This window comes from Lissotriton vulgaris, chromosome 11, assembly GCF_964263255.1.
Source record: "Lissotriton vulgaris chromosome 11, aLisVul1.2, whole genome shotgun sequence".
In the NCBI taxonomy this organism is placed as follows: Eukaryota; Metazoa; Chordata; class Amphibia; order Caudata; family Salamandridae; genus Lissotriton; species Lissotriton vulgaris.
In genome coordinates, this window is record NC_141699.1 from 554,865,493 (window position 1) to 554,892,648 (window position 27,156).

Genomic DNA, 27,156 nt, shown 5'->3' on the forward strand with positions numbered 1-27,156 from the left:
TGACCGAGACTGTTGTTAATCTGTTGTCACCATTGTTTGGGTCACTGAATATGACCCCTGTTTCGGAATGCAAGCAGAGTCGTAGTCAGCTTCCTAGTTCCGAGGAACGGACAGTGTTGGATTTGTTGGCTCGTAGGTGGATTTTAAATGCTCCAAGGTGTGATTTGCCAGCGGTTATGGATGTTTTCTTTCAGTGGGAACCGCCTAAGCAAAGGTATGTTTTTGACATAATGTGTACTTTTCTGCGTCAGGAATGGGAAGATAATGAGTTGGGTCCGATTCCGCAGGATGTGCTTGATGTTCAGTCAGAGTTTGCTAAAGGGATGATAGTGGAATCGGATGTTACAGATGCTGTAGAGACGATACTTGCTTTCAGATCTAGGCTTTCGCCTCAGACATTGTATGAACCTGATTCCTCTGTTAGGAGGAAAGTGAAACAGTACCCTATGAGAGAAGTTCCTCCTGTATGGAAAGAAGAAGTTCAGGCTAATGTAAATCAGGGTATCGTTGCCGCTCCGGCTCATTTTCAGCGAGTATGGGTACATGTCCCTTGGAAGAGAGCAGAGGTCTTGGCTCTTAAGCAGACCTTACCTGACCCTCGTAAGAATCCTGCTGGTTATTACAAGGAGATGTCCCAGACAGTTGAAGCATGTATTATGAATTTAGCGGACATCGATATGTTGATGGGTAATGTAGTCCCTCAACCTTTGTGGGCGAAGATTCGTCATGAGAATCATGCTGCTGAATTAGGTGATACCTGGGCGAATATTGTTGCTGCAGATGGTAGACAGGAGGGAGGTGCTAAACCTGAACCTTTAGTTTCAGAATTACCAGGTAGAATTATTAATTTGATGAAAACGATGATGCCCGCTTTACGAGTGAATTGGGATAAGTTAGCAGCATGTAAGCAGAAGAAAGACGAGAGTGTATCTGATTTCTTCACTAGGTTTGAAGAGACGTTTATTGATCATAGTGGTCAGGATATGAGTACGGAAGGTGGTCAAAGGTTGTTTGTGGATAAATTTGTCTTTAATTTGCTTTCCGAACTTTCTAATAAGTTAAAGGACTCTGAGAGTTCATGGGCTGTTTCTTCGTCGGCCCAGATATTGGCTACTGCGCATTATTACGAGAATAGGGATAAAGATGAGAAGGATAAAGTGGAGAAGAAAACTAAAGATCTAAAGACGAAAGTTCTTTTGCAGCAAGCTTATCCGCCTCGTCAGAATCAGTCTCAGTTTCAGCAACCTCCACAATTTCAGAGATTGTTACAGAAGCCTGAGCCCTATGCTCCGCAATTCTTTCCTGGCCCTAATCAGTGTGCTTATTGCAGAGAGGAAGGTCATTACAAGAATAGTTGCCCGGCTTTGTTACAGCGTGCGAATAGTGTACCTAGTCAGAGAGGTCGTGGTAGTTTTCAGCAAGCTCCTAGGGGTAGGGGCGTGGTGTGATCCCCAAAAATGAGCGTTCCTCTTCCCTACAGAATTCTGCGAATTATTTTGACAGACAGAATGTTCCGAGTGGTCAGTCTGCCCAGTATTACGTTGAGGATTACTATGTCGAAGGTGAGAGTTCTGGTTATAATGATAACTAGGACAACCAAAGACAAAGTGAGGGAGTTGTGTCAGTTCTAGTAGATCAGAGTGGACCTTATGTTGAAATAATTACATCAGGTGTGGTAGAACCTTTTCTTTTGGATACTGGTGCGACGAAGAGTTCAATTATGCACTCTAAACATCCTGGCGCACCTTTGTCTGGCTTGACCAATGTTTCAGTAGGATTTTCAGGCGCCCCAGTTCGTAATCCGGTTTCTAGTCCTTTGTCCCTTTCCATTGGCCCTTGTGAATTGTAAGCTCCACTTATTCTAACGACTGCTTGTGGTGAGAATCTGTTGGGTTTGGACTTGCTGAAAAGATTGTATGCGACCTTGCATGGTTCTCCTTCAGGAGTACAACTTACCCTTGGTAAGAAAGTGATTTCTCCAATGTATTTGACTAAGGATTGTTTGCCACTGGAATTGCGTTCGCTTCCTGATACACTTTGGGCCACAGGTCCAAATGATGTTGGTCTTTTGCAGATTCCTCCGTATGTTGTTACCCTTAAACCGAATGCTAGGCTGCCTCGTATTCCACAATACAAGATTTCGAGCGATGGGGAGAGAGCTCTTTTAGCGATTGTCTATGATCTGGTTGAGAAGGGTGTAGTTGAGGAAACGAGAGGTAATGTGTGTAACAGTCCTGTTTTGCCTGTCCTTAAATGTACTGATGCTTCTCAGCCACCTGTGTACCGGTTTGTGATTGACCTTCGAGAGGTCAACAAGATTGTCGTGCCACAGTTTCCTGTGGTACCTGATATCACTGCTTTGTTGACTTTGATTCCTGCTTCGGCAGCTTGGTTTTCTGTCATCGATTTGAAGAATGCTTTCTTCAGTATTCCTATTGCTGAGGAGAGCAGGGATATTTTTGGCTTCTCATTAGGAGGCCGAAGCTTCCAGTTTAAGAGAGCTCCCCAAGTTTATTGTTAAAGTCCCTCCATCTATAGTCAAGCGTTGAAAACTCAGCTTGACGGTTTTGTGTTACCTGTTGGTGCTACTCTTATTCAGTACGTCGATGATTTGTTGATTACTGCTGATAATGAAAAGATTTGTAAAGAGGCTACTCTTTCTTTGTTGCGGTATTTGTCTGACCTTCATCATAAAGTGTCACCTTCAAAGTTGCAATATTGTCGCCAAGAAGTGACCTACTTAGGTCATCTCTTGTCGAAGGAGGGAAGGAGATTGACCCCAGAACGAATTCAAACAATTGCGCATATGAGTGTGCCATCCACACAGAGAGAAGTGCGTGCCTTTTTAGGTATTACATCGTATTGTAGACAGTGGATTCCCAATTTTTCACTGTTGGCGAAACCTCTGTTAGCATTGACTCTGAAAGATACTCCGCATCCTCTTCCTTGGTCTGACGAATATCAGAAAAGTTTTTCTGAACTATGCGATGCATTGTGTTTGGCTCCTGTGTTGTGTATTCCAGACTATAGTAAGCCTTTCACGTTATACGTGCACGAGAGAGATGGTTTTGCGTTGTCAGTGTTGACACAACCATTTGGGGACAAGCAGCGTCCATGTGCGTATTTTTCAGCAACGTTACACCCAGTTGCTAAGGCGTTGCCGAGTTGTCTGAGAGCTACAGCTGCAGCGGCTGTTTCTATCCGACAGTCTGCTGGTTTGGTATTGGATAATAAGTTGATTGTGATGGTCCCACATGCAGTGGATACCTTATTAAACAGGACTAAGACACAGCACCTTACTAGTGCACGTCTGTCAGGTTACGAGTTGACATTGTTGGCTAGTCATTTGCACATCAAAAGATGTAATGTGTTGAATCCAGCTACGTTGTTACCGATCTCTACAGAGACGGATCCTCATGAACAGCAGGATTGTTTTCTTCGTACAGAGGAAGAAACGAAAGCTAGAGTTGACCTAAGGGATACTCCCCTTACGGATGTTGTTGGTACGCTGTGGGTAGATGGTTCGTGTTTTAAGCTTCCGAATGGTGAGACGACTGCAGCATATGCTATCACAACCTTACATACAGTTGTTGAGACAGCACGCATACCACAGAATTCTGCGCAAGCAGCAGAGTTGATTGCACTGACTAGAGCGTGTGTGTTGTCAGAAGGAAATCGAGTGAATGTTTACACCGATAGCCAGTATGCGTTTGGTGTTGCCCATAGTTTTGGGCGTTTGTGGAGAGAGCATGGGTTCCTTACTTCCCATGAAACGAAAATTCAGCATGGGCAGTTGGTGAATGAACTTTTGGAATCTCTCACTCTCCCAAAGCAGATTGCAATTGTGAAGTGTAGTGCGCATAAGAAAGTTGTGGACGATGTTGGTCGAGGGAATGCGTTTGCAGATGAAGTTGCGAAGGAAACGGCGAAAGACATGATGAGCCGAATGTACGTTGCAGGCCCAGCTAATTGGGTTATGGCTGGTGGAATGTGTGAAGACACAATAGAAAGTGTGAAAATGATTCAGGCTGAGGCGACTGAGAAAGAAGTGAGTGTGTGGAGAGAGACTACGGGTATGTTGGATCCTACAGGTTGTTGGGTTGAGATGTCAGAACACCAGGGATGGTTGTTGCCAGACGCATATGTGCTCCCAGTGGTTACTATGGCTCATGGAATGGCTCACATCAGTTCAAAGGGAATATGCAAGTTGTTGGCTCCAGTTTGGCAGAATGCTGGAATTCCGAAATGTGCAGAGAACGTGGTGAAACATTGTATGATTTGTCTGAAGTATAATCCTGGTAAGGGAACTCCAACTCCAGCTGGTCATTTTGCTCCTCCGACGTATCCGTTTGAGGTGATACAGCTAGATGATATTCATATGGAGAGGTTCAATAACTTGAAGTATGTCCTTGTGGTTGTTTGTGCCTTTTCCAGATGGATAGAGGCCTACCCCCTAAAGGATAATACTGCCTTGTCTACAGCCAAGGTTTTGCTGAGAGAATACTTCCCTAGGTATGGTTTGCCGAGAATTGTATGGTCAGACAATGGGTGTGCATTTGTGGGTCAAATCATGAAGAAAGTGTGTTCTGGTTTGGGAATAAGGCAGAAGTTCCATGCAGCGAATCACCCCCAGTCTGCTGGACTTGTTGAATGCTACAATGGCACGTTAAAACTGAAGCTAGCTAAGATACAAGCGAGCTCTGGTCTTACATGGCCAGATGCCTTGCCATTGGCTCTTTTGTCAACGAGGACGACAGTACATTCTCGTATGGGACTTAGCCCATAGGAAATTGTGTTTGGTCGTCCGGCCAATGTTTGGGGTGTCCCAAGGCCCAAAAAGTACAGTGACATCGAGAACCCTATGTTGGTGGATTACTTACATGACTTGACTGCTAAATTACGTGTTCTCCACCAACAGGTCTATGACAGTTTGCCGACAGCTACTACAGATCCAGGACATTTAATCCTACCCGGTCACTACGTGTTGGTCAAGAACTTCCAGCGTACCAAGAATTTGGAACCTAGATGGACTGGTCCTTATTTAGTTCTTTTGGTTACTAGAACCGCTGTTAGAGTAGCTGGCAAAAAGAACTAGGTGCATGCCACCCACTGTAAAAAAGTTCCTTTGCCTTTACCGTATGATCAGTGGGTGAGGGATGGTATAGCTGATACAGATTCCGAGCGAGTCCCCACATTCGTGCCTTTAAGTGATACTCATTTGACATGGACACAGTCAGAACGCGAGGATGATAATGTTCTGCAAGCTGCTGTGCCTCCTCATCTAAAGATTGACACCACCAATCCGGAACTTTTATTTAAGGATCCAAATGTACCTGATAAAGAACGCTACGATTTAAGGCCAAGAAAGCCTGTTGCTATGGACAAATAAAAAAGATTTTTTTTTATATAGTGAATTACACCTTGTCAGATCAAGAGATGTTTTTGCTTTTTCCTTTTTCGAGTCACCATCCGGACTCAGCTGCAGGGTCGCGGTACAGCCTTAACCACATGCGCGCTAGCGCAATTTTGCTCCTACGCTGAGATTTTCAAAACCGCATGTTACGTGACGAGCTGGGCTCGTCATCAGCGTGCGAGCGGGCTACACCATGACGAGCCCAGCTCGTCATCAGCGTCGAAGGGGTTAAGGGGTGAGCCACACATTGACACAAGGTCTGTGGTTCAGGGTCGTTAGTGCGATCTTGGCGCACACTTAAGTGAAGAAGGTAATAGCCGTGAGCAGCACGTTAGAGGATGGAGTCTTTTGAGTCTGATAGGAGTGTTAGAAAAGTTGATCCTAAAGTGAGAATATGTATATTGATTCGTTGCAAATGTTTTTTAAAAATGTGTTTCCTTATGCTTGTGAATATTATGTTAGCTTGTGTGGGTTGGATTTTCTATGTCACACAATTGCCGCTTACATCTACCTCCCAACCTACTCTTTCTTTTTCTATTGTTTCTCCACATGAGTTTCATACGTTACCTGAACATGAGCAGACACGAAGATCAGAATTTGTGAACAATTCGTTTATACAGATATTGCATCAGCATCAGCTAGTCATAAATACCACGAATTGTTGGGTGTGTGGTCTTATGCCACATACTACAGATAAGGGAATGCCATATTTGGTTTTGCCTTTTTCGCCTAATGGGTCAGTTTGGGCACTCCAATCAATGTTTATCTATGCAAATGAAGCCTCTTCTGTATGTTCTGTCAAAGACAATGCGAGTAATAATGCCTTGATACGGGTAATAGTTGATATGATTAGACATATCGATGCGTACAACGCTATCCCTAAAGATGAGGTACGAGCATATGTCCGTTGGAATAAGACGACATATAGTGTTAGCTTGACCGAGAAAGAAAGACAGCGAAGGTCTCCTCCTATTTGGATTGTACCCCACCGAGGTCATCTTTGTTTGCAAGGTAATGGTCAGAATCCGAGAGCTCAGCTTGGTAAGAGTGTGTGTGTTCACACATATGTTTATACGTCCCAGAAATCTCCTCCGTTCGTGCAAGTTAAAAGGCACGTATTTTGTTTGTTATGATAGAGCCTACACATGGTTGCCATCTGATTTTTCTGGCACATGTTATGTAGCATTTTTGCTTCCCCCTACGTATACAGCTTCTTTTAACTACCATAAGACAAGATATGATAGAGGTATTATCGATGCGAAAGATACTGTCGCACAAGAAGTTGGAGACTTCTTTAAGGGTTTCCTACCCTTTTGGGGTCCTATGGCTAATAGTAGGAATATTCGCCAGCTCACAAGAGTGGTTGAGGCCACTATAAATGAGACTACAGGTGCCCTTAGCAATATTACAGCTGAGCTTCAACCGGATCGCCTTATGACATTACAGAATCGCTTTGTGTTAGATATTATACTTGCAGATAGAGGTGGGGTATGTAAATTGATCGGATCTAGTTGCTGCGTTTTCATACCAGATAATGCCCCGACAGTGTACCAAGCCATGAAGAAGTTGCATAAGTCTGCTGAATCTATACATGTAGACGAAGGTAACTGGTCGTTGATGGGATGGTTATGGGAATTTCTGTCCAAATGGGGATGGAAGGTTCTGATGTTCCTTGGTATGGCGTTAGCTATCCTTTTCTCGTGTTGCTTATGCATCCAGTGTGGTCCCGCCATTTGTAGTCTTTGTGCTACAATCTGTGTGAGAAGACCCGTCCCGAGAGAAGTGAAGGCTAATAAGATGATGTTACAGCAACACCTTGATGACATGATGAGGATAGATATAGGCCTGGATTCAGATTGACTTGAGTTTAGGTTCTTGCCTATGTAATGGCAAAAGGAGGGTCTGAGGTTCTGTAAAATCTGCCTTGTCCTGTTTTATTATGGTTCCGTCACGATTTTGGTGATGTTGTACCGTATTTAGCATGTACGGCTAAATGGAGTGAATTCGACATGTTAACTAGCGAGTTCATTACGTATTCAGAGACTTTGTCTCGAATATGGGTTCCATTTTGTTCGTGCCTCCATTTGGTGTTGCCATCACGTAGGCCCATGGAGGTAACTAGACGAACGAAGTTGCATGGGCTTCGTTGTTCATGCACTTATTAACTAAACCTTTTCTTGACTCTAAGGTGCATTGTAAGGAACTGACCTCTTTATCTGAAACTGACCCTTTGTGAGGCCAATTTCCTTAGTTGATCCTTGTCTGAGATTGCTAATCAAAGTTCAGGACATCGTTAACTTTTAGCTTTTCTACACATGCCTTATCTTGCTCGTTATCTGTCATTGTTTCTTTTCTATGGTTCTTTATTATATGCATTGTGCTTTCAAGTATGGGTTTTTTCAGCTTGTGGAGATTGAATTTGGGACATCCTAATAATTAACTTGTGGGGTTGGTACAATGTAAAGTGAGCCTTTTGGAATGTGATAATGTATAGAAATGTGCTTCTATTGGTCAGAATTTGCTGCAGTGGGTATCCATTTGTAATGTGAATATTGTGTATAAATACTGATGTCTTGCTCTACAAAATTGAGCGGTTTCTTGAGTTGTACACAGTTAGTGTTGCTGGGATTACTGCTACTAGCTGCAGCTAATAAATTTGATCTCGGACGCCACCTAGAAGTATTCCGTGTCTCTGTTTGCCAAGGCAGGAGAACCCGAAGACTTTGGGCGTGTCCCTGGTGCCGCTGGGTTCTAAGAAAACCCGGTTCTTCACAGGATGGGATAAAAAATGTACCAATTGGGATTAAAAAGGGCTAATTAGCGCCCCTTCTTTTCTCCTTCCTGCTCTTTCGTCAACATTTTCCGTCACTATCAATCACCCTCAATGGGTCGTTTAGCCTTCCTTAGGGCTAGAGATCCCACTCTAATCCATCCTTACTAATTAATTATGGGTTAGGGAAAGGAGATATATTTATCCATGATATAATGACTTTATATATACACAGAACGGGTCTTCCAAGTTTCACTAAGCGTTTTTCTGAAAATGCAGTGCAAGCAGGAGCGTCTCCCAGTAGTCACACTTTCTTCAAGGGTAGGATGCCGCTCAATAGCACCTCTCGCTGTCCTGTGTAGGTCGTACATGGGGCAATTGAGCAGCGTCCTTCCCGTGAAGAAAGTAGGACTACAGGGAGAGAGTCCCTAAACCATAATTAGTGACAGGATATTCACATTTCTTCCTTGTCCTGTTTTGTGTGTAAAAGCATTATTTTATCTACACTTATCTGAAGGTGAAAGACTAACCAAACAGTTATAGAATATTTTATTTTTTTAACCAGGTCTTTTACTTTGGTCCAACGTTCACTGGCCCCGTCCCCACTGCTCTCTGTATCACAGCACCATAAAGCAGCTGTCTGGTATGCGAAAGACATCTTGGGCACTTTCAGAAAGTTGACCTGTGAATGCATTCCACTGTAACTTGCTATTGGTGTTGCGGTTTGTAACTCACAGTGTCGCTTTCCATTTGCTTGCTTCATTTGCTTTAGGCTGTGCAGCTTGAGTTCGTACCTCCCCATGCTAAAGCAGAGATTACTGAATTCTTCCATGAACTCATTTTCTGTAATGAACAGGCCTTTAAATTTTGTTCTCATCTCATATCATTTGCTGTGTATTCAAAGACCAAGGTCAAATGTCAAGCTGTATTTTCGTGGGAGCCGGATGTTTATTTTGCTTTTTGCGACTTCAAAGTGAGATCATTTATAGGAAAGAGGAATCAAGGGTACTTTCTCCCTGGAGCTTGCTTGTGGCATTTTTAGGTCTCGCCTGGGCCAGCGCATGCGCTGGCCTGGTGAGACATTTAGTGAGTGGACTTTCAAATTCCGACCACACGCTATTGCTTCTGGCCTAAAGCTTGCGGTTAAGCGCACAGCCGCCATCTGGCTTCCTATCTCTTCTTCATTAAGCGCATCACTCGCGGGCACCCTTAAATGCTTATTTTTATTGCCTTTGTTTATGTGACGGAGATCCATTGCATTTGGCAGAACATTTCTGGGGCCGTACTGCATGAAATATACCAGGTGGCGCACATCTTCAACAAAGCAGACTCCGTCATAGCACCGCACCTCCGAGACGTCGTCAACTGCTCCTTCAACTCCGCCACCTTCCCGGAAAGCTGGAAACACGCTGAACTCACCGCCCTTCTGAAAAAACCCACAGCGGACCCCACCGAACTCAAAAATTACCGCCCCATATCGCTCCTTCCTTTCCCGGCCAAAGTCATCGAGAAAGCTGTCAACAACCAACTCGCCGCTTTCCTCGAAGCCAACAAATCCCTCGACTCCTCACAATCTGGCTTCCGAGCAAAACACAGCACTGAGACCGCCCTCATCGCAGCAACAGACGACATTCGAACTCTACTGGACAATGGAGACACAGTCGCCCTCATCCTCCTCGACCTCTCTGCAGCCTTCGACACAGTCTGCCACAGCACCCTTTTACAACACCTCAGAAACATCGGAATACAAGGAAAAGCACTTGAATGGATCACCTCGTTCCTCACCGGAAGAACCCAGAGAGTCCGCCTTCCACCATTCAAGTCCGAGGCCACTGAAGTCATCTGTGGCGTACCACAAGGATCCTCACTCAGTCCCACCCTCTTCAACGTATACATGAGCCCCCTTGCGGCCATCGCTCGCCAACACAATCTCAACATCATCTCCTACGCGGATGACACTCAACTGATCCTTTCTCTCACCAATGACCCCAGCACCGCCAAAACAAACCTACACGAAGGAATGAAAGAAGTTGCTGAATGGATGGAACACAGCCGTCTGAAACTGAACTCAGATAAAACAGAAGTCCTCATCTTAGGTTCATCCCCCTCTGCATGGGACGACTCTTGGTGGCCAGAAGCCCTCGGAAAAGCACCCATCCCGACAGACCACGCACGGAACCTAGGCGTTATCCTGGATTCCTCACTTTCAATGAACAGACAAGTCTGCGCCGTATCCTCATCCTGCTTCAACATTCTTCGCATGCTCAAAAAAACATTTCGCTGGATCCCCACCGAAACCAGAAAAACAGTCACCCATGCTCTGGTCACGAGCCGACTGGACTACGGAAACACCCTCTACGCAGGTACTACCGCTAAAATCCAGAAGAAACTCCAACGAATCCAAAACGCCTCAGCCAGGATCATATTAGACATCCCGCGTAACGAACACATCTCTGGACACCTGAAAGACCTCCACTGGCTACCCGTCAATAAGAGGATCACTTTCCGACTGCTAACCCACGCACACAAATCACTCTACGACATCGGACCAGAATGCCTCAACTCACGACTGTCCTTCTACACCCCCTCCCGCCAACTACGGTCTTCCAGCCAAGCCCTCGCCACTGTACCCCGCATCAACAAGACCACCATGGGAGGAAGATCCTTCTCATACCTGGCAGCTAAAACATGGAACTCACTCCCCACTTACCTTCGCCTTACCCAGAACCACCTAGCATTCAGAAAGCAACTTAAAACGTGGATATTTGACAAGTAATCCTCCTCCCCTCCCTAAGCGCCTTGAGACCCTATGGGTATGTAGTGCGCTATATAAATTCTTTGACTTGACTTGACTTGACAGAGCACCATACAGCATTTTGTTCTGCGTTAAAAGACGCTTTAGGAGCGGCGACTAAGCAAGTTATGCACATAATATATATTTTTGACGGGACTAATGAAAACGTGTGAATTATAACATGAACAAAACGAAATAGTTTAAAGACATCAGTGAAGATTTCACTAAAAGAATTAACACAAATGGCATCTTTGCTCTTCGCCCAGGCTTGCTGGCAGTCACGTGGTTTTCACAAATCCTCCTGGAGTTTTTCCACAGCGGCGTGAACAACAGGCTTTTTTTCTACGGTGAATAGCGGTGCGGTCTCTTTCACATGCAGATTAGCTTGTCGTTGAGTTGGGAAACAAATAAAAATGTAATTGTTGATGTTTTTCTTTTGCCTCATGTTGTGCCATGGGCGAAACTCCTATAAAGTGTTCTCAGCACAAGTGCGCAAGACGTGCTCATTGCCGCGCGCTAACACCCTGAGAAAGGGCGGCATTCAGCGTGCGCCTGCCCTCTTAAACGCAACCAAAACGCAGGTGACTGTTGTGGGCACTGTTACCCACCCCTCGGCGAGGGGCTTCTGGCAATTGGACGGGACATATGCATTGCCCACCCACTGACTGCACCCCACGGTGAGCATGAAGGACTTTATAAGTCCTTGCCCCTCTTGGCGCACACATGCCGCATCGAGCTGACCTCAGACCCATGGGCATCTGCAGGGGAGGGCAAGGGGGTGCGCTTGCCTCCCCCTGGGTCACCGTTCCTATTCCTTTTGGTCCGTAATGTTCAAGATTACAGCAGGCTGTTCCCCTGCGAGAAGCCCCAGGAGTTTAAATGATCTCTCACTTGGGGCCTCTCGCACTTCTCTTTGAACTCTAGAGGCTGCAGCAGCCCCTCCCCGACCTCGAGCAGACTGTGGACGGGCCCATTGTCATTCTCTCTGCTGCTGATCATCACTTAAAGAATGACAATGGACCGTCTGCATTAAAAGTGCCTTGAAGGCGAGTGAGGAAGTTAAATGTTGCCCCCCCCCCCTGGAAGGCGAGTGATGAAGTTAAAAGTTTGCCCCCACTGGAAAGATTTCTGCGGACGCCCATGCTCAGACCGACAGAGTTAACCAACCTTTAATTTAACGAGAATACCCAGAAGCCTGAGGGCTCGTCAGATGGCGTAAGTGCTACGCGACCATACAAATAGTAGTCATGCGTATAATATATATATTGTGCCTACGTTTCAGGGTGGTTGATACGGCAGTGACATGGTCAGGACGTTTCGACACTTCAGCTGCGCGAGCGAGGAAGGCAGTTGTTTCCTCTTGAACTAATTATAAATAGACTCTGCGCTGTACCTGACTTAAGCATTTCTGTAACTCTGAGCACCACAGAAGGGTGGCATACCCCTGTGCCTCAGCGAGGGTTGAACCTCACTGCCATGTGACTGCCTTCAAACTACGTAGTCATCCAGCTTCTCACTGTGGGTGGCCCAGGTGTACCTCAAACTTTAATAAATGTGATCTCAGAGGTGTGCAGCTGGCTTGCATTATTGTGCCAGGTATCCCCAAGATGCTAAAGACACGCGGTCACAGAAGAAATGCAGCATAGTATTACAGTTTATCATATGCGATTTAGGATACTGCATACGGTTATCGCTAGCAATGGAGCCTTCGGCTACGTTCTTGTTCTAATTGTTTCAATATGTTTATATGGACCTTTTAATACACCTAGGGCTCACTAAATGGAACAAGTCCCCCACACCCCCATGCCCTTGTGACCAGCAGCCTGTCACAAACAGATGAATAAATCACCTCCCAGCAGCACGGTTCTTGTTCATCACACCTGCCAGAACCGGGAACCATGTTCCTTTTGTCTCTATATCTGTGACATCCTCAACCAGGAGCCCCCGGTTCCCCTCAACATTCCTATACTTCCATAGCCTAATCTTTAAAGTGCAGTATTTGTAGGCACATTTGCAATTTCCTATTTAAAATGCCTAATGAAAGATGAGAAAGAGAACAAGCATTGGCATAGCCAATAGGTATAGCCTTTGGGACCTTATAAGTGTTTAGCCATGCAACAGTTGATGTTATTGCACCAAGGATATTGTGATGGATAAAAAAACCCTTATAAGGTCCCAAAAGCGAGATCTTTTGGATATGTCAATGCTCGTTTTACATTTTATTGTAGACATAGTCATCGCAAAAGGTATCTTGTTCTTCAGCTATACAAAACATTGTCACGTTTTTTGCAAAAATGTCTTCTTTGGCGAGTCCATGTAATTTGTGAAACTGCCTTTTTAAGAAAAAAGTACAAAACCGCATTTCAGCCTCAGCATCATTCTAACATATGGTGATCTTGGGCAATTTACACTTTTTAGGGCCTGTTCACTGTCAAGCACAGGAGATATTTTCACATGAAAGCGGCAGCCACATTGTAACACAATTTAACAATTCTTGGTTTTCACTTTGATGTATAAAGCATATGCTTTATTTAGGACATCTGTGGCAACTCCTTTTGGAGAGTTGAAAGTTTAAAGGCACTTTTTATGAAAAGGTTTTGTGTTTATGTTTAGCTACGCAAAAATTGCGTATTCCATCTGCAACTGTGCCTCTTTCGAACACCTATATTACTTGATATAAACAATTTTATCATTTGTCCTTGAAGGCACTGGGGTCATGATTTGAATGGTACACAAGGTGCAGTGGTGCAGGCACCAAAAGGTCTAGGAAACACACTAAACACTGATTTTTGTTACATGTTACTACTAAACAAGCAGTCACAACTGCAGTTACCTTGCAGGCACTAGGATCATGATTTGAATGGTGCAGTAGCACAGGGGCCAAAAGTTCTTGGAAACCCACAGAAGAACATTATTGCTATATTTTACTACTAAACAAGCATTCACAAGTGCAATTACTTTGCAGGCACTATGGTCATGATTTGAATGGTCCAGCAGGTGCAGTGGGACAGGAACCAAAAGGTCTAGGAAACTCACTGAACACCGATTACTGCTATATTTGACTACTAAACAAACAGTCTGGAGTGCTTTTTTGGTTCTTTTGTAACCATTGCACCCTAAGTAGCACATAGCCTAAAGCATCCCTGTAATAAAAGCTGTAACCTATTGGACTTTTCAACCTACAACTTCTGTTACATTCAGTGCATTTATATGGCACGTTTTCACAGTTTTTGTATGATCCAAAAATGCTTCTGAATCTGGACGCACTGGCACCTTGGCAAGGCAGTCTCCATTCTATAACATTAGCACTTCTGCGGTTGTAAACACTATATATATACTTATAATTTACCATATGGCATTCCATACCAAGCACTGGCAAAGCCAGTAGGGCTCGCCTATGCGACATCTATTGGCCTTGTCTATGTTTTTAAGCCATATTACACAGCCGCACTAGCTTCAGTGCAGCATAACTAAAAAGTAAAAAGGAAAGCACTGTAAAGCAGACAATGCTAGCAGTGTCAGCTTTTTTGCAATACTTTCAGCAATTTGAAACATAGCAGAAAACACAAGCAAAGCCTGTAAATCTCACATAGGCAAGACCTATTGGCTTTGCCAATGCTTGCTTTTTTAATGCACTTCGACCGCTGAGTAAGACACGTGCAAATTGGAGCTCAGCTGCAGACACAAAAGCACTTTCTTAAAAAGTGACCGTTCAGCTGTCACGCATCTTGCGGGTTTTTGTCTTTAAAAGTTGGAGGGGAACAAGAGGTGACTGGGACGCGTGGCTCATCTCTGTTGTGACACACCCGTGCACGTGGGACAGGAGCGAGCCAGTGCCAAGCACTAGTCTTAGGCTCGAGCCTCGCTTGTTTGCCGTCTCACCTGTCACACGGTCCCTGTCTGAGAGAACCCTGCACGGTCCTTGCCGTACCAGAGCTGAGTACAGGGCGCATGTTCTGCTGTCTGTCCTGTACATGTTCCGCGAGCGTGGAAAAAATGCCCTACTGCTACGGGATATCTGTCAAATATGTGCCCACCTCATGACGATGAGGACGGGGGCAAGGGATGTGGGGAGGAAGAAACGATGGTAGCCTCTAAGTGTTCGAGAGTATTTTGCTCAGTAGCCCAAGAGCTTGGGTTTGGCAACAAAGCGTGCTCCAAATAGAATCACAGCCGCCGCCTCTTTGATTACATAATAAATCCATCCTCAAGTTCTGGCCTGCTCGTTCTCGCGGAGGCAGTTTATCTTCCTTGCCGCCTACAGCGGACTTGGTTTTCCAGCCTTCACTCAGGTACAGAGAATCAGATAAAACACAGAGCCGTGTGAAGGCAGACACAGCATCAACATACGCAGACGCAGTGGGTGGCTGGAGATCATGATCATGCCGCGGTTTTCATAACATTGCCTTGGCATGGGAGGACCTCTGCGCCTGCGCTCAGTGGTGCCTCTTGCAGTGCGCACGCTGTTGCCCCCTGCTGGCCTCGCTGACCTCTAGCTCCAGTCTCTGAAACACGTTAGTCAGAGACCCATGTCCTTCTGGAATGGGACCAGTCTACATTTAATTTGTAACAGCTGTGGGATCACCGGACATCCCTTCGCGTCTACTCTTGGACATTGCCACATGCAGACAAGGTTTTAGAAGAAACAGGTAGAACGAGAGTGCTTGGGTGCAAACTTCCCCAACACAAAACACGGTACAGAACGAGCAACGCCAGGACATGGCTCCCTTATATAGGCACTGCACGAGCAGCAGGAACTACCCAACTAACCACTTGCAAACTTTACTGGCATAAAATGAGTACCAAATGTGGAACAGCAACTCAAGTCTCCCTCAAGCCGAAAACACATACATCATAGCCAGCAGCAGTACGGGTTACATACACACTGGCATACACACTACACACAGGCGAGCTACTCCTGCAGCCACTCACAGCTAGGGTACTCCACTTCATGGACAAGAGCACTACACCAGGGGCGGCTCCTCCGCTAAGGAGGAGGAGCATAGCCTCACCAAGTTTGAAAAGAAAATGATAATAATGCACCATTAATAACATTCTGTTATTATCCTTTTCTTCTTCTATAAGGAGCGAGCCAGGTTTCAGTGAGGCGGGGTGGGACAGGTCTTGTCACAGGGAGAGGGCGGAGGAGCGGTTGGCTGCACCAGGTGCGAATGGCCGTCCAAACCGTGATGCGGACGTTGCATTTTCTCCACCAGCTGTATTTTACAGCCTGGGTGGAGAACATGACCTGCCTCCCAGTCCCCGTCTGAGCGCAGAACGACGGAGCTCAGACCAATCACGATGCTGCTGTCATGGTGACAGCAGTGTCGTGATTGGCTATGGGGAGCCTGGGTGCTTCCAGGTGCCAGTAGAACAGCTAGTACGGAGAAGAGGCTGCGGCTGGTGACTGGCGACAACAAGGTAAGTAGTCTTTTTTTTCCCACCTTCTGACTTAGTTTGTTTATTCCAGAATCCACCACAAGATTACAGTTCTAAAGGCCCCCATAATCTTAGGGGAGGTACTTACGACTCAGAGGATGTCAAGCAGAGGCCAATAGCAGGGTGCAGTCCCAGTCCAGTTGCCACTGGTCAGCTGGGTACTTCTAGGAAAAGACCTATTGTAGCTTGTTGTATCAATGTACCTTAAACAGTCAGTCTTATGCCCATGGAGTATTTTGTCCTGCTTATAAGAGAGAACACATTCAGTCCTTCGAAACTGCTGTTAGGCCACATACAGCAGGTCCTGTTCTGAAGATCTATAAATTGTTCTGAAGTGGGTGCCTGGAGGTGCCACATTTATGTCTGACACTTGCTTGTGGATGGGAATGATTCCTGGGCACGCTCTAACCAATGGGATAAAAGTTCCTTGGGCAAACTTAAAGCACTTTGGGGATTTTCAACATGGTGAAAGTTTTCTATCACACTAAACCAGGGCTCGGAGGGCTGGGGGTGTGAGTGGGGAGTGTACCCTGGTAATCCTAGTGCCCTTCCAGATGGAATACAAAAATCCAGTTTGGGGTACGCCATAACACCCCCCAGCCCTCAGAGCCCAGGTTGTGTGTGGCAGAAGACTTTTGCCATCTTGAAAATGCTCTGACACATGGTACTTTGGGCCTGATTGCAGTAAGGCAAACAGGAGCTACTGAAAAAGTGAACATGTTTATCCTCGGGAACTTTAACCCCCATTGGTTAGGGCCCGCCCTGGAGTCACCCCCTTCCTTTAGCTGTTCCTAAGAATACATGTGGCCCCTCCAGGCGTCCACTTAAGAACATTTTCTGGACCATCAGAAGAGGACTGGACCTTTTGTATTTGACCTTGAGAGGTGCCCTGAAGGACTGGATATGCTCCCTCTTGTAATCATTATAAAAGAATTAGACTCCAAGGACCAGTTAGCTGACTTCTTGTGTGGCTAGTGGGAGACAAGAAGCTGCAAGAGGCCTTTTCCTGGAAGTACACACAGATGACCAGTTGCAACTGGACCTGGATGGACCCTGCTATTGTCCACGGTCTGACAACCTGTGAGGCTACAAGTGCCTCCTCTGAGGCCCTGGTGGGCTTTAGAAGTATACTTCTGTGGTGGATTTATACTTAAAATTCGAAGTCAAAAGGTAAACTCTTTGACCGGATGAACTTGGTTGGTGTACCGGACTCATGCTCCATTGTGGTCTGCAGGGCCGGACTGGGACCCAAAACCGGCCCTGGCAAAGTGCTCGGCCGGTCCCCTGGGGGTTGGGGGAGTGGCAGAGCAGTTTGCCAGGGCCGGTTTCGGCAAATTTCGTTACAGCGGCCGATATTGCAGCAGGGAACAGGATTGGATGTGGTAGGGACCTTCGTGCAACCCTCTAATGCTCCTCAGCACATAGTGCAGGGTCGAGATAATGATTGTTTTAGTCTTTACCAATAAAGGAGAATGAGCCATGAGTGAGAATGTCAGCAAGAGAATCAGACACAGGGAGAAGTGGAAGCAAGGGAAAGGATTGCAAGCTAGACGAATCGGAGTGAAAGGAGGAGTAAGTGATAGGAATGAGTATGAGAGAAGCGATGGGGTAAGTACGAGTGTTGGTGTGAGAGAATTTAGTAAATGTGTGTGCTAGTGTGCTTGATTGTAAGGCATAGAAGAGTCAGCATAAGTGAGTATATGGATGTCTGCTTGAGTGACTGATGTCAACAAGCACACGTGTAGTTTCTGTGATGTGTTTTCCCAGGGGAGGTTGGTGGGAATGGGTAAGGGTCATCCATCATGAAGTTAATCAGTGACATATGTTGGGGGTTTTGGTGACTTTCTAGCTACACCTGGCATAATAATAGCCCATTGCTCAGTTTGGGACGCCTCATCCTGATCACCCATCTGAGCTGGTTGAGATAGCTGCACCTACTAGGCCATGGGTGCTGGAGTGGGGAGCAGGCTACTAAGTACATCCTTGCCCGGACTTCCAAGCTTCTGTTTGGCCTTGTTGCATCCTGGATGAACCTAGAATTCAGGTCCCTGCACTCCTTTCATGCAAGATTTCAAGCTAGCCTTTTGACAGCGCTTCGCCTTCATGGAGACTCCTTTGAGACGAGTGAGATGAGGAGCTGTGAAGTAGCAACCGCTCCAAAGGCTGGGGTCTGGGGCATCACTTCCTGGGGGTTGGTTCCACATGCCAGGGTTTCTTGCATCGAATGCACTACAGTCATAAGGAAGCAACCTGTGTTAGTAAGTTTGCCTATTCCATATTCATTAGCACACGGAGGCTAGCCATTAGGCTCACAACCCAGATACCAGTGGGTGTGAGTATACAACACACAAGCAGTACTTACTGGACTATGCAATGCAGTTTCTAAATCACCCCACATAACAAGTTGGAGAGTATTCTATATGCCTAATATTGCGTTGTGTCTGTTTGCAGTACTTCGCTTGCTCTTCTCCCACTGAATGGACTAACCAATGCTTTGGGAGGTGGTGCTTAACACCAAGTAAATACACAGCATCGCTGGTTCAGAAATTAGTTAATTTTCAGATACCATCAACATATCACAATCATCAAGCACTACACCCAATAGTGCAGAATAGAGAGCACCTAACACCCACATCCAAGATTCTTCTGATATCCCATATTTTGTATCTGCCGGATATCCAACAGCAGTCTCCACTAACTATTATGATGCACCATCACTCCAGATGCACCTTCAAATGGTCATACAAAAAAATGTAAATAAAAAAAGGCACACCACCATGTTCACAATCTGGCACCAAGGCCATTAAGTTGGAAATAAACGTTCCAACCCAACAGCACAGTCATGCACCACAGTAATATACACGAGAAAAACTCATAAATCCATCATAAACACACCATCCTATCCTGCACACACAGTACATCATAGATGCACATATGAGAACACCTCACTCCAGCTGAGCAAAGGACAGCCACATGGACAGTGCAGGGAAAAGACAAACCCACCTTCCCAAGGTAGAAACAATTTACCTTCAACACTAATCTACACAAACCACTTCTTAAGTAAACTCTTCTAATCTCAGACAAGTTCCAACAAACATCTAACACAGTCGGTTAGTGGCTTTCCCAGCTCAACAAGAAAGTGAGCCTAACTACAGAATGCGTTGTGATGCCACTGAGAAGGCAGGTAAAGTACAAACGTGAACAGGGCCGGCTTTAGCATTGGTTGCACCCAGTGCGACAACCATTATTGGCGCCCACCCCCAACGACCTTCTTCTTCACAGATTCCCTCACTACCACCCTCCAACGGTGCTCCTCATCTCTCTATAGCCCTTCTCTCGCATGCATTTCATTTGTTTTATAGCGCTATTCACACCAGTGTAGGATATCGGAGCACTTTACATCACACACGTATTATACAGAGACAGTGAATCATCCGTTTGTAAATCAGGATATAGAAATGTTACATAAGACAGGATGAGGATTACAACGTGTAGGAGTCACTTGTCATACATACGGCTAGGCATTATATTTTAGGAGTGCTTGGTCACAGCTCACTGTGTTATATTAGGATTGCGGCTGATTAACTGCAAATAACAAAAGGATCTCTGTGACAAAAGGAGTAACGCACTGAGCAATCGATTAAAAATACAATTCTGTAATCTAAGTAGGGCACGTTCTTTACAGCAGGCACATTAACCCTCTGCGCTACTCTATTTAAATTAAAAACTGCCACTGGACAAGATTCCCATCTCCCAATCTCTCTCCAGCAAGAATATTAATCACCACCGTTCTATTGGCATTTTTATTTTCGCCTGAAAACTGCTTGTCAGACAAGGAATCCTGCAGCAGGTGCTTTTAAACCCATAAGTTATGTCTTAAACACAGCGCCCCCAAGTCAGCGCCAGGTGCAGCTGCACCAGTCGCACCGACCTAAAGATGGCCCGGAGGGTGAATCAGAGAACATCAAATCTAAAGCATATATTTCGTAACAAAATATGCATATTTTTATTGAAAAGCGGATGTTTAGAACAAACGTTCAAGTAAGTAGTCAAATATTGCAGGGATCATCACTACAGCTCTGTAAAATCTGTATAATTCTTCTGCTGTATGGGTCAGTAATATCGCCATAAACTGAGAGACAACACTGCTGAATGTGTAGGTTTCATATTGTGAGACTTGTGCAATTTATCATTTTTCTACCCTTCCCCTTCTGGGAGAATCAGTCATACCAGTTGGTAGAGAACCTACTTGGGAAGGGCAGATGCAAAAGTGGGAATTAGTGACATGTAAAAACATCTAGATGTGAAAGTGCATTTTCTGAGTTAGCATGTATCACATATGGCCTGCCAGACATTCCTATGTAAATTGTGCTGAAAATGGGCTATAGTTTTCTCAAAATTACATTAGTCTGGATGGACCTGCAACCCTCCTGGGAAGGGCAAAACACGCTTCCAACATCGCACAAGTACTGGGAAAATGTCATGAGTGTCCTTGCAGGAGCCTATGGCTTTAAAGTAAATGTAAATGTAAAGTGCACTGTTTAAGTCCAACCCCCACCCCCAACCCGCCTTGAGGAAGGTGAGCTCGCTCACGTTGCTCACTGGTTGCAATTCAGGTCGGGAATTACATTTAGCTAGGACCAGGGTCCATGCAAGCTAAAGGTGGAATGTTCTTGCTGCCTCCTTAGAAATAGTTTGGGCACCTGCCGTATTTATTTAGGTTTAATCAAATTTAGCACTTCTCGTACCTGTCCATGTCGAGTTGCAGTCCAGAACGGCTTTGCTTGATTTTGTTCTGTGCTTCCACATTCAGCATCCCCTCCGTACTTTCCCCATTGATGGATGTGATGATGTCACCAGGTCGAAGGTCAGCACCGGCAGCCTTACTGCGTTCAGTCACCTGCAGAAGAGTAGAAAATAGAAGTAGTGCAAAAACAAGGTAAAAAGGAACTAATGGCACTGCCACAAAGAACGGTGGCAATTAGTACCCCGACTAGTAGGGTTGGGGGCACAGATGATTATTTTCCTACATCCAGCAAGACCAGGATAATGGTAAGAGACCTGGAGATCCATCCTCGCCATCTCCACAACTACTATGGGTGCCCACAGATGCCAAAAGACTTCAATGCTGACCAGCAGCCCCCAATGGTATTTCAGTACTGACACCCGCACACTGCTTTGCTGACACACCTCCATCTTGAGAAACAGTAGTACCAGCGATTCCAGTACTGAGAACTACACACAGATCTATTGATGCATCTTAATCCTGGCCTGCAGCTTCTCCTGCTATTACACAGCTGGGACCCCACACACACAGCTCTGTCAATGCACCTCAATCAGGGTCTGTAGCACCATAGTGAAGGGACACATGCATAGCACTGCGCTGCCAATTGACTTATTGCCTACCCTGAAGCAGGCCCTTGATTAACAAGACTCCCTGAGGTTAGTGGAGTTTGGGTTTAAACCATTTGTAGAAGGTAGGTCTCCACTAACTGTAAACTAGGGGAAAAAGATCTGCCAAAAATCACATGGCCTGCCACCTGCAGGCTCGAAAAGGCCTCAGTCTCAGGGCTGGGGTCAGATTTGAACCACCACCACCGATTGAGAAAATAACAAGATTGCAGGATTCGGATCTTCAGCTAAGGGATGGACGTCAGAGGCTGCAGCAAGTGCACGGAGAGGGAAACTCGCATCTCTGGTCTAGAGAACATATCCCTGGGAGTGACCATTGCCTCAGATTATACACTGAACCCGCACGAAAAGCAAGTTACATGTGGGGATACGCTTAAGAAAGGGGGCCTAACCAGGGTTCCAGAATCCAGATGCATCTAGGAAGCAGGACATAACTAGGGGTGTGCCAAATTCACGTGACTTGTTTTCGAGTCATTATGCAAAATTTCAGGATAATTATGTGAAATTTTACATAATTATGTGAAATGCAAATAAATCATTACCACTATACCGTAGCACAAAAACGTGTCCATGTGTCACTTTTTGACACAGGAGGAATTTCGAGCTAACAAAACAGTTTTCCCAAACAAAGTGGTACAAAAGGGGGTGGTGATGGACGAAGCATCTGAACCAATCAAACACTCACACCCAGTCAACAGATCTGGGTTTAATCCATCACCGTTCTTTAGCCCGCTCTGCCACCCCAGTTCAGATATGCAAATCAGTCTGACCCTGTGCCTCATGGGAATAGTCCAGCCTGAACTGCCAAGCCATGCCTTCCCTGGACCGGAAACAAGCTTCCGAGGACCGGTTTCTGGCATTTCAGCCGTCTTCAGGCCGGCTTGCTTGAATCCAGTGGCAAAGTTAGCAAGGGACTCACGTCTGAACATACCCTGCCAACTTATGGCGAACAAAGCTGTACAAAAGGGGGTGGTGATGGACGGAGCATCTGAACCAATCAAACACTCACACCCAGTCAACAGATCTGGGTTTAATCCATCACCGTTCTTTAGCCCACTCTGCCACCCTAGTTCAGACATGGCCATATGCAAATCAGTCTGACCCTGTGCCTCATGGGAACAGTCCAGCCCTAACTGCCAAGCCATGTCTTCCCTGGACGGGAAACAAGCTTCAGAGGACCGGTTTCTGGTATTTCAGCCGTCTTCAGCCCGGCTTGCTTGAATCCAGTGGCAAAGGGAGCAAGGGACTCTTGTCTGAGCATACCCTGCCAACCTATGGCGAACAAAGCGGTACAAAAGGGGGTGGTGATGGACGGAGCATCTGAACCAATCAAACACTCACACCCAGTCAACACATCTGGGTTTAATCCATCACCGTTCTTTAACCCACTCTGCCACCGCTCAGTTTTCCCAAACAGCCGCACAAGTTCTGGTTGTTCTATTTGGTCCCTCAAAATAATTTTGCTGTGAACAGCAGTGTATTTACGTGATGTAAATGTGTAATTTTGGGACATTTGCGTAACAAGAATATCTCAAAATGACACACTGGTGTTATTTAAATGTCACTCAGGCCAAGGCTTAACCTGGGAACGCAGAACGCATTGGTAAAAAGAGACAGAGGGTCCACCCTGCACCCAGATTAGACTCAAACAACTACCAACAACTGCTTTAACCCTGCTTTACTAATGTGCACAATAGTGTACACAGGTCTTACAACCAGACCAACACCTGATATGAACTGCAGAGTATCTTTAACTGTGTAACACTTCTACAGTAGCAGGGTTCAGAAATGCACCTGGTAAAACCATTGGGGATCCGAGCCAAGCAGGGTAGAGCCAGTTTGGTCGCCCCCTCACCCAAGCATCTGATGGGAGCATCTGATGCTTCACGCAGCCACAGCACAACCTGCTCAGTCTCCTCACCCTCCTGGCGCAAGACCCACCAGGACCCCAAACTCAGAGCTCGGAGAAGGTGGCAGATCAGAAAAGTCCAGAGTGTGACTGTCCTACAGGGCAATCTGGCGGAATGGCGGTGCCAGAAGAGGTGGTCTGAAGGGCCAGTCTCTGGGGCTTTTTATGCGCAGTTTGAGGGCCTGTTATGGTTTGGTAGATCGTTTTTACTGTTGATTTCCCTAATGTTACCACAAACATTGCCTGCAACAAGCAGAACTGCATGCAGTCTCCCACACCTTACAAAACACCCACACAGTGTGTCTTTACAACTTCAAAACTGACCCGATTTGCAAACAATGGGCTGCTTTTTTGGGGGGGCCGATTTTCTAAGTAGGTGGACACTTATTTTATTGCCCAGGCTCTTTCTCTGTCCCAGTCCCTGCCTGGAAAAGTCCCTGGAACGGAGATAATATGCGGGAAAGGATCCGGTAATCCTGGGTCTACATTATTATTCCAGTAATGCAAAATAATGCCCACTCCCTTGCAGGGCGAGGTGTGGGCCCCTGACAGCCCTGACAAGTGGTCAAGGTCCATGCATGATGTGCCGCTCCAATGCACGTCTTTTCTTTGAATTCTGGGAGTTGTAGCCTTGTTTATTGCATTATAAAACCGGACTAAAGTGCCAGAATTCAAAGTAAAAACCTGCACTGGAACAGAACATCACGCATATATACCAGCTAGGAGTCTCCCATAGCTCATAATATTCCTAGGCATCCGGGTAAATGGGAGGGCCCCTGAAGGGTAAGGGGCTGTGTTATGACCCAGACAATGCTTCTAAACAATTGCTTTTAACTACAATACCCTAAACCAGTTAAGAAAAAAAAGCGCAAGCCAGTACTGTTTGGTGCCCATTAGATGGCATGCCAGCGCGACACAAAACTCAGAAGTAAATTAATGTATCACCCCGCTCTGAGGGGACAAGTGTTCAAGTGTGTAGGATGGCTCTTAATTTCGTCATGTTTTCAAGACGCTGCCAAATTTCAATTAAAGTGCCGACAAAGGCCCGAGCAGGAAGGAAGTGGAAGGAATGTCAATAGCTGTGCAGGCCCTGCCCGCCGCATGCCATCCGGCCCTGATCCAGCGCCAGGAGAAGCGTATTCCACACACACTGCTCGGCTGATGCTCACAGCCAGCCCCCGACGGTGGCACCAGGGACCGCCAGGCCTGTGAAAAACACCGATATTAGGATACCACTGAGGCGCCCTCACGCCGTCTGCCCCTGTGCACCAAGGACAGACAGGGTGCCTCATTCATGCATCTGTGCACCACTAATAAAACCAGAGTCCCACTCGTGTTTCTGTGCACAAGAGGAATCAACCGAGTGACTCTCGTGCTTTCTATACCTGTACACAGTTAAGGTCGCCTGAAGGACCCTCACATCTATACCTGTGCAACACTGAGGTCACCTGAAGGACCCTCACACCGACACCTGTGCACAACTGAGGTCACCTGAAGGACCCTCACATCTATACCTGTGCACAACTGAGGTCACCTGAAGGACCCTCACATCTATACCTGTGCACAACTGAGGTCACCTGAAGGACTCTCACATCTATACCTGTACACAGTTAAGGTCGCCTGAAGGACCCTCACATCTATACCTGTGCAACACTGAGGTCACCTGAAGGACCCTCACACCGACACCTGTGCACAACTGAGGTCACCTGAAGGACCCTCACATCTATACCTGTGCACAACTGAGGTCACCTGAAGGACCCTCACATCTATACCTGTGCACAACTGAGGTCACCTGAAGGACTCTCACATCTATACCTGTGCACAACTGAGGTCACCTGAAGGACCCTCACATCTATACCTGTGCAACACTGAGGTCACCTGAAGGACCCTCACACCGACACCTGTGCATAACTGAGGTCACCTGAAGGACCCTCACATCTATACCTGTGTACAACTGAGGTCACCTGAAGGACTCTCACATCTATACCTGTGCACAACTTAGGTCACCTGAAGGACCCTCACATCTACACCTGTGCACAACTGAGGTCACCTGAAGGACCCTCACATCTACACCTGTGGACAATTGAGGTCACCTGAAGGACCCTCACACCGACACCTGTGTACCAGTGGTATCACCTGAGTGACCTTCACTTGTATACCTGTGCACCGATGATATGTGTGACTCTCGTACTTTCCATACTTGTGCACAACTGAGGTCACCTGAAGGACCCTTAGATCTACACCTGTGTATAACTGAGGTCACCTTGAGGACCCTCACACTGACACCTGTGTACCAATGGTATCACATGAGTGACCTTCATTTGCATACCTGTGTACAAATGATAATTGTGACTCTCGTGCTTTCTCATACCTATACCTGTGTATCTGAGATATTACCTGAGTGAGCTGCACTCGTGACTCTTGTACCTTTTTTACCTATGCACAGCTGAGGTTACCTGAAGGACCCTCCCAGCAACACCTGTGTACCAGAGGTATCACCCGATTAAGCTTCACGCGCATACCTGTGCACAAGTGATGTGTGACTCTTCTACCTTCGTTATCCATGCACAACTGAGGTCACCTAAAGGTACCTCACACCCATACCTGTGTACCAGAGGAACTCGTGTACCTGTGTAAGCAAGCCGGGCTGAAGACGGCTGGAATGCCAGAAACCGGTCCTCGGAAGCTTGTTTCCGGTCCAGGGAAGACATGGCTTGGCAGTTCGGGCTGGACTGTTCCCATGAGGCACAGGGTCAGACTGATTTGCATATAGCCATGTCTGATCTGGGGTGGCAGAGTGGGCTAAAGAACGGTGATGGATTAAACCCAGATCTTTTGACTGGGTGTGAGTGTTTGATTGATTCAGATACTCCGTCCATCACCACCCCCTTTTGTACCGCTTTTGGCCGCCATAAGTGTGGCAGGGTATGCTCAGACGTGAGTCCCTTGCTCACTTTGCCACTGGATTCAAGCAAGCCGGGCTGAAGACGGCTGGAATGCCAGAAACCGGTCCTCGGAAGCTTGTTTCCGGTCCAGGGAAGACATGGCTTGGTAGTTCGGGCTGGACTGTTCCCATGAGGCACAGGGTCAGACTGATTTGCATATAGCCATGTCTGAACTCGGGTGGCAGAGTAGGCTTAAGAACGATGATGGATTAAACCCAGATCTTTTGACTGGGTGTGAGTGTTTGATTGATTCAGATGCTCTGTCCATCACCACCCCCTTTTGTACCGCTTTTGGCCGCCATAAGTGTGGCAGGGTATGCTCAGACATGAGTCCCTTGCTCACTTTGCCACTGGATTCAAGCAAGCCGGGCTGAAGACGGCTGGAATGCCAGAAACCGGTCCTCGGAAGCTTGTTTCCGGTCCAGGGAAGACATGGCTTGGCAGTTCGGGCTGGACTGTTCCCATGAGGCACAG

At 46.4% G+C, this 27,156-nt stretch overlaps 1 protein-coding gene across 2 annotated transcripts in view; it reads right to left on the minus strand.

The window, feature by feature from the left end:
• Positions 1 to 27,156, minus strand: part of PDLIM2 (PDZ and LIM domain 2) — a 222,616-nt gene that overhangs the window by 92,852 nt on the left and 102,608 nt on the right. For both annotated transcript variants that reach the window (XM_086943624.1, XM_086943625.1), the window contains exon 3: positions 21,165 to 21,316. In XM_086943624.1, coding sequence (XP_086799750.1) covers positions 21,165 to 21,316 — 152 coding nt within the window. The remainder of the gene's footprint in view (positions 1 to 21,164; positions 21,317 to 27,156) is intronic.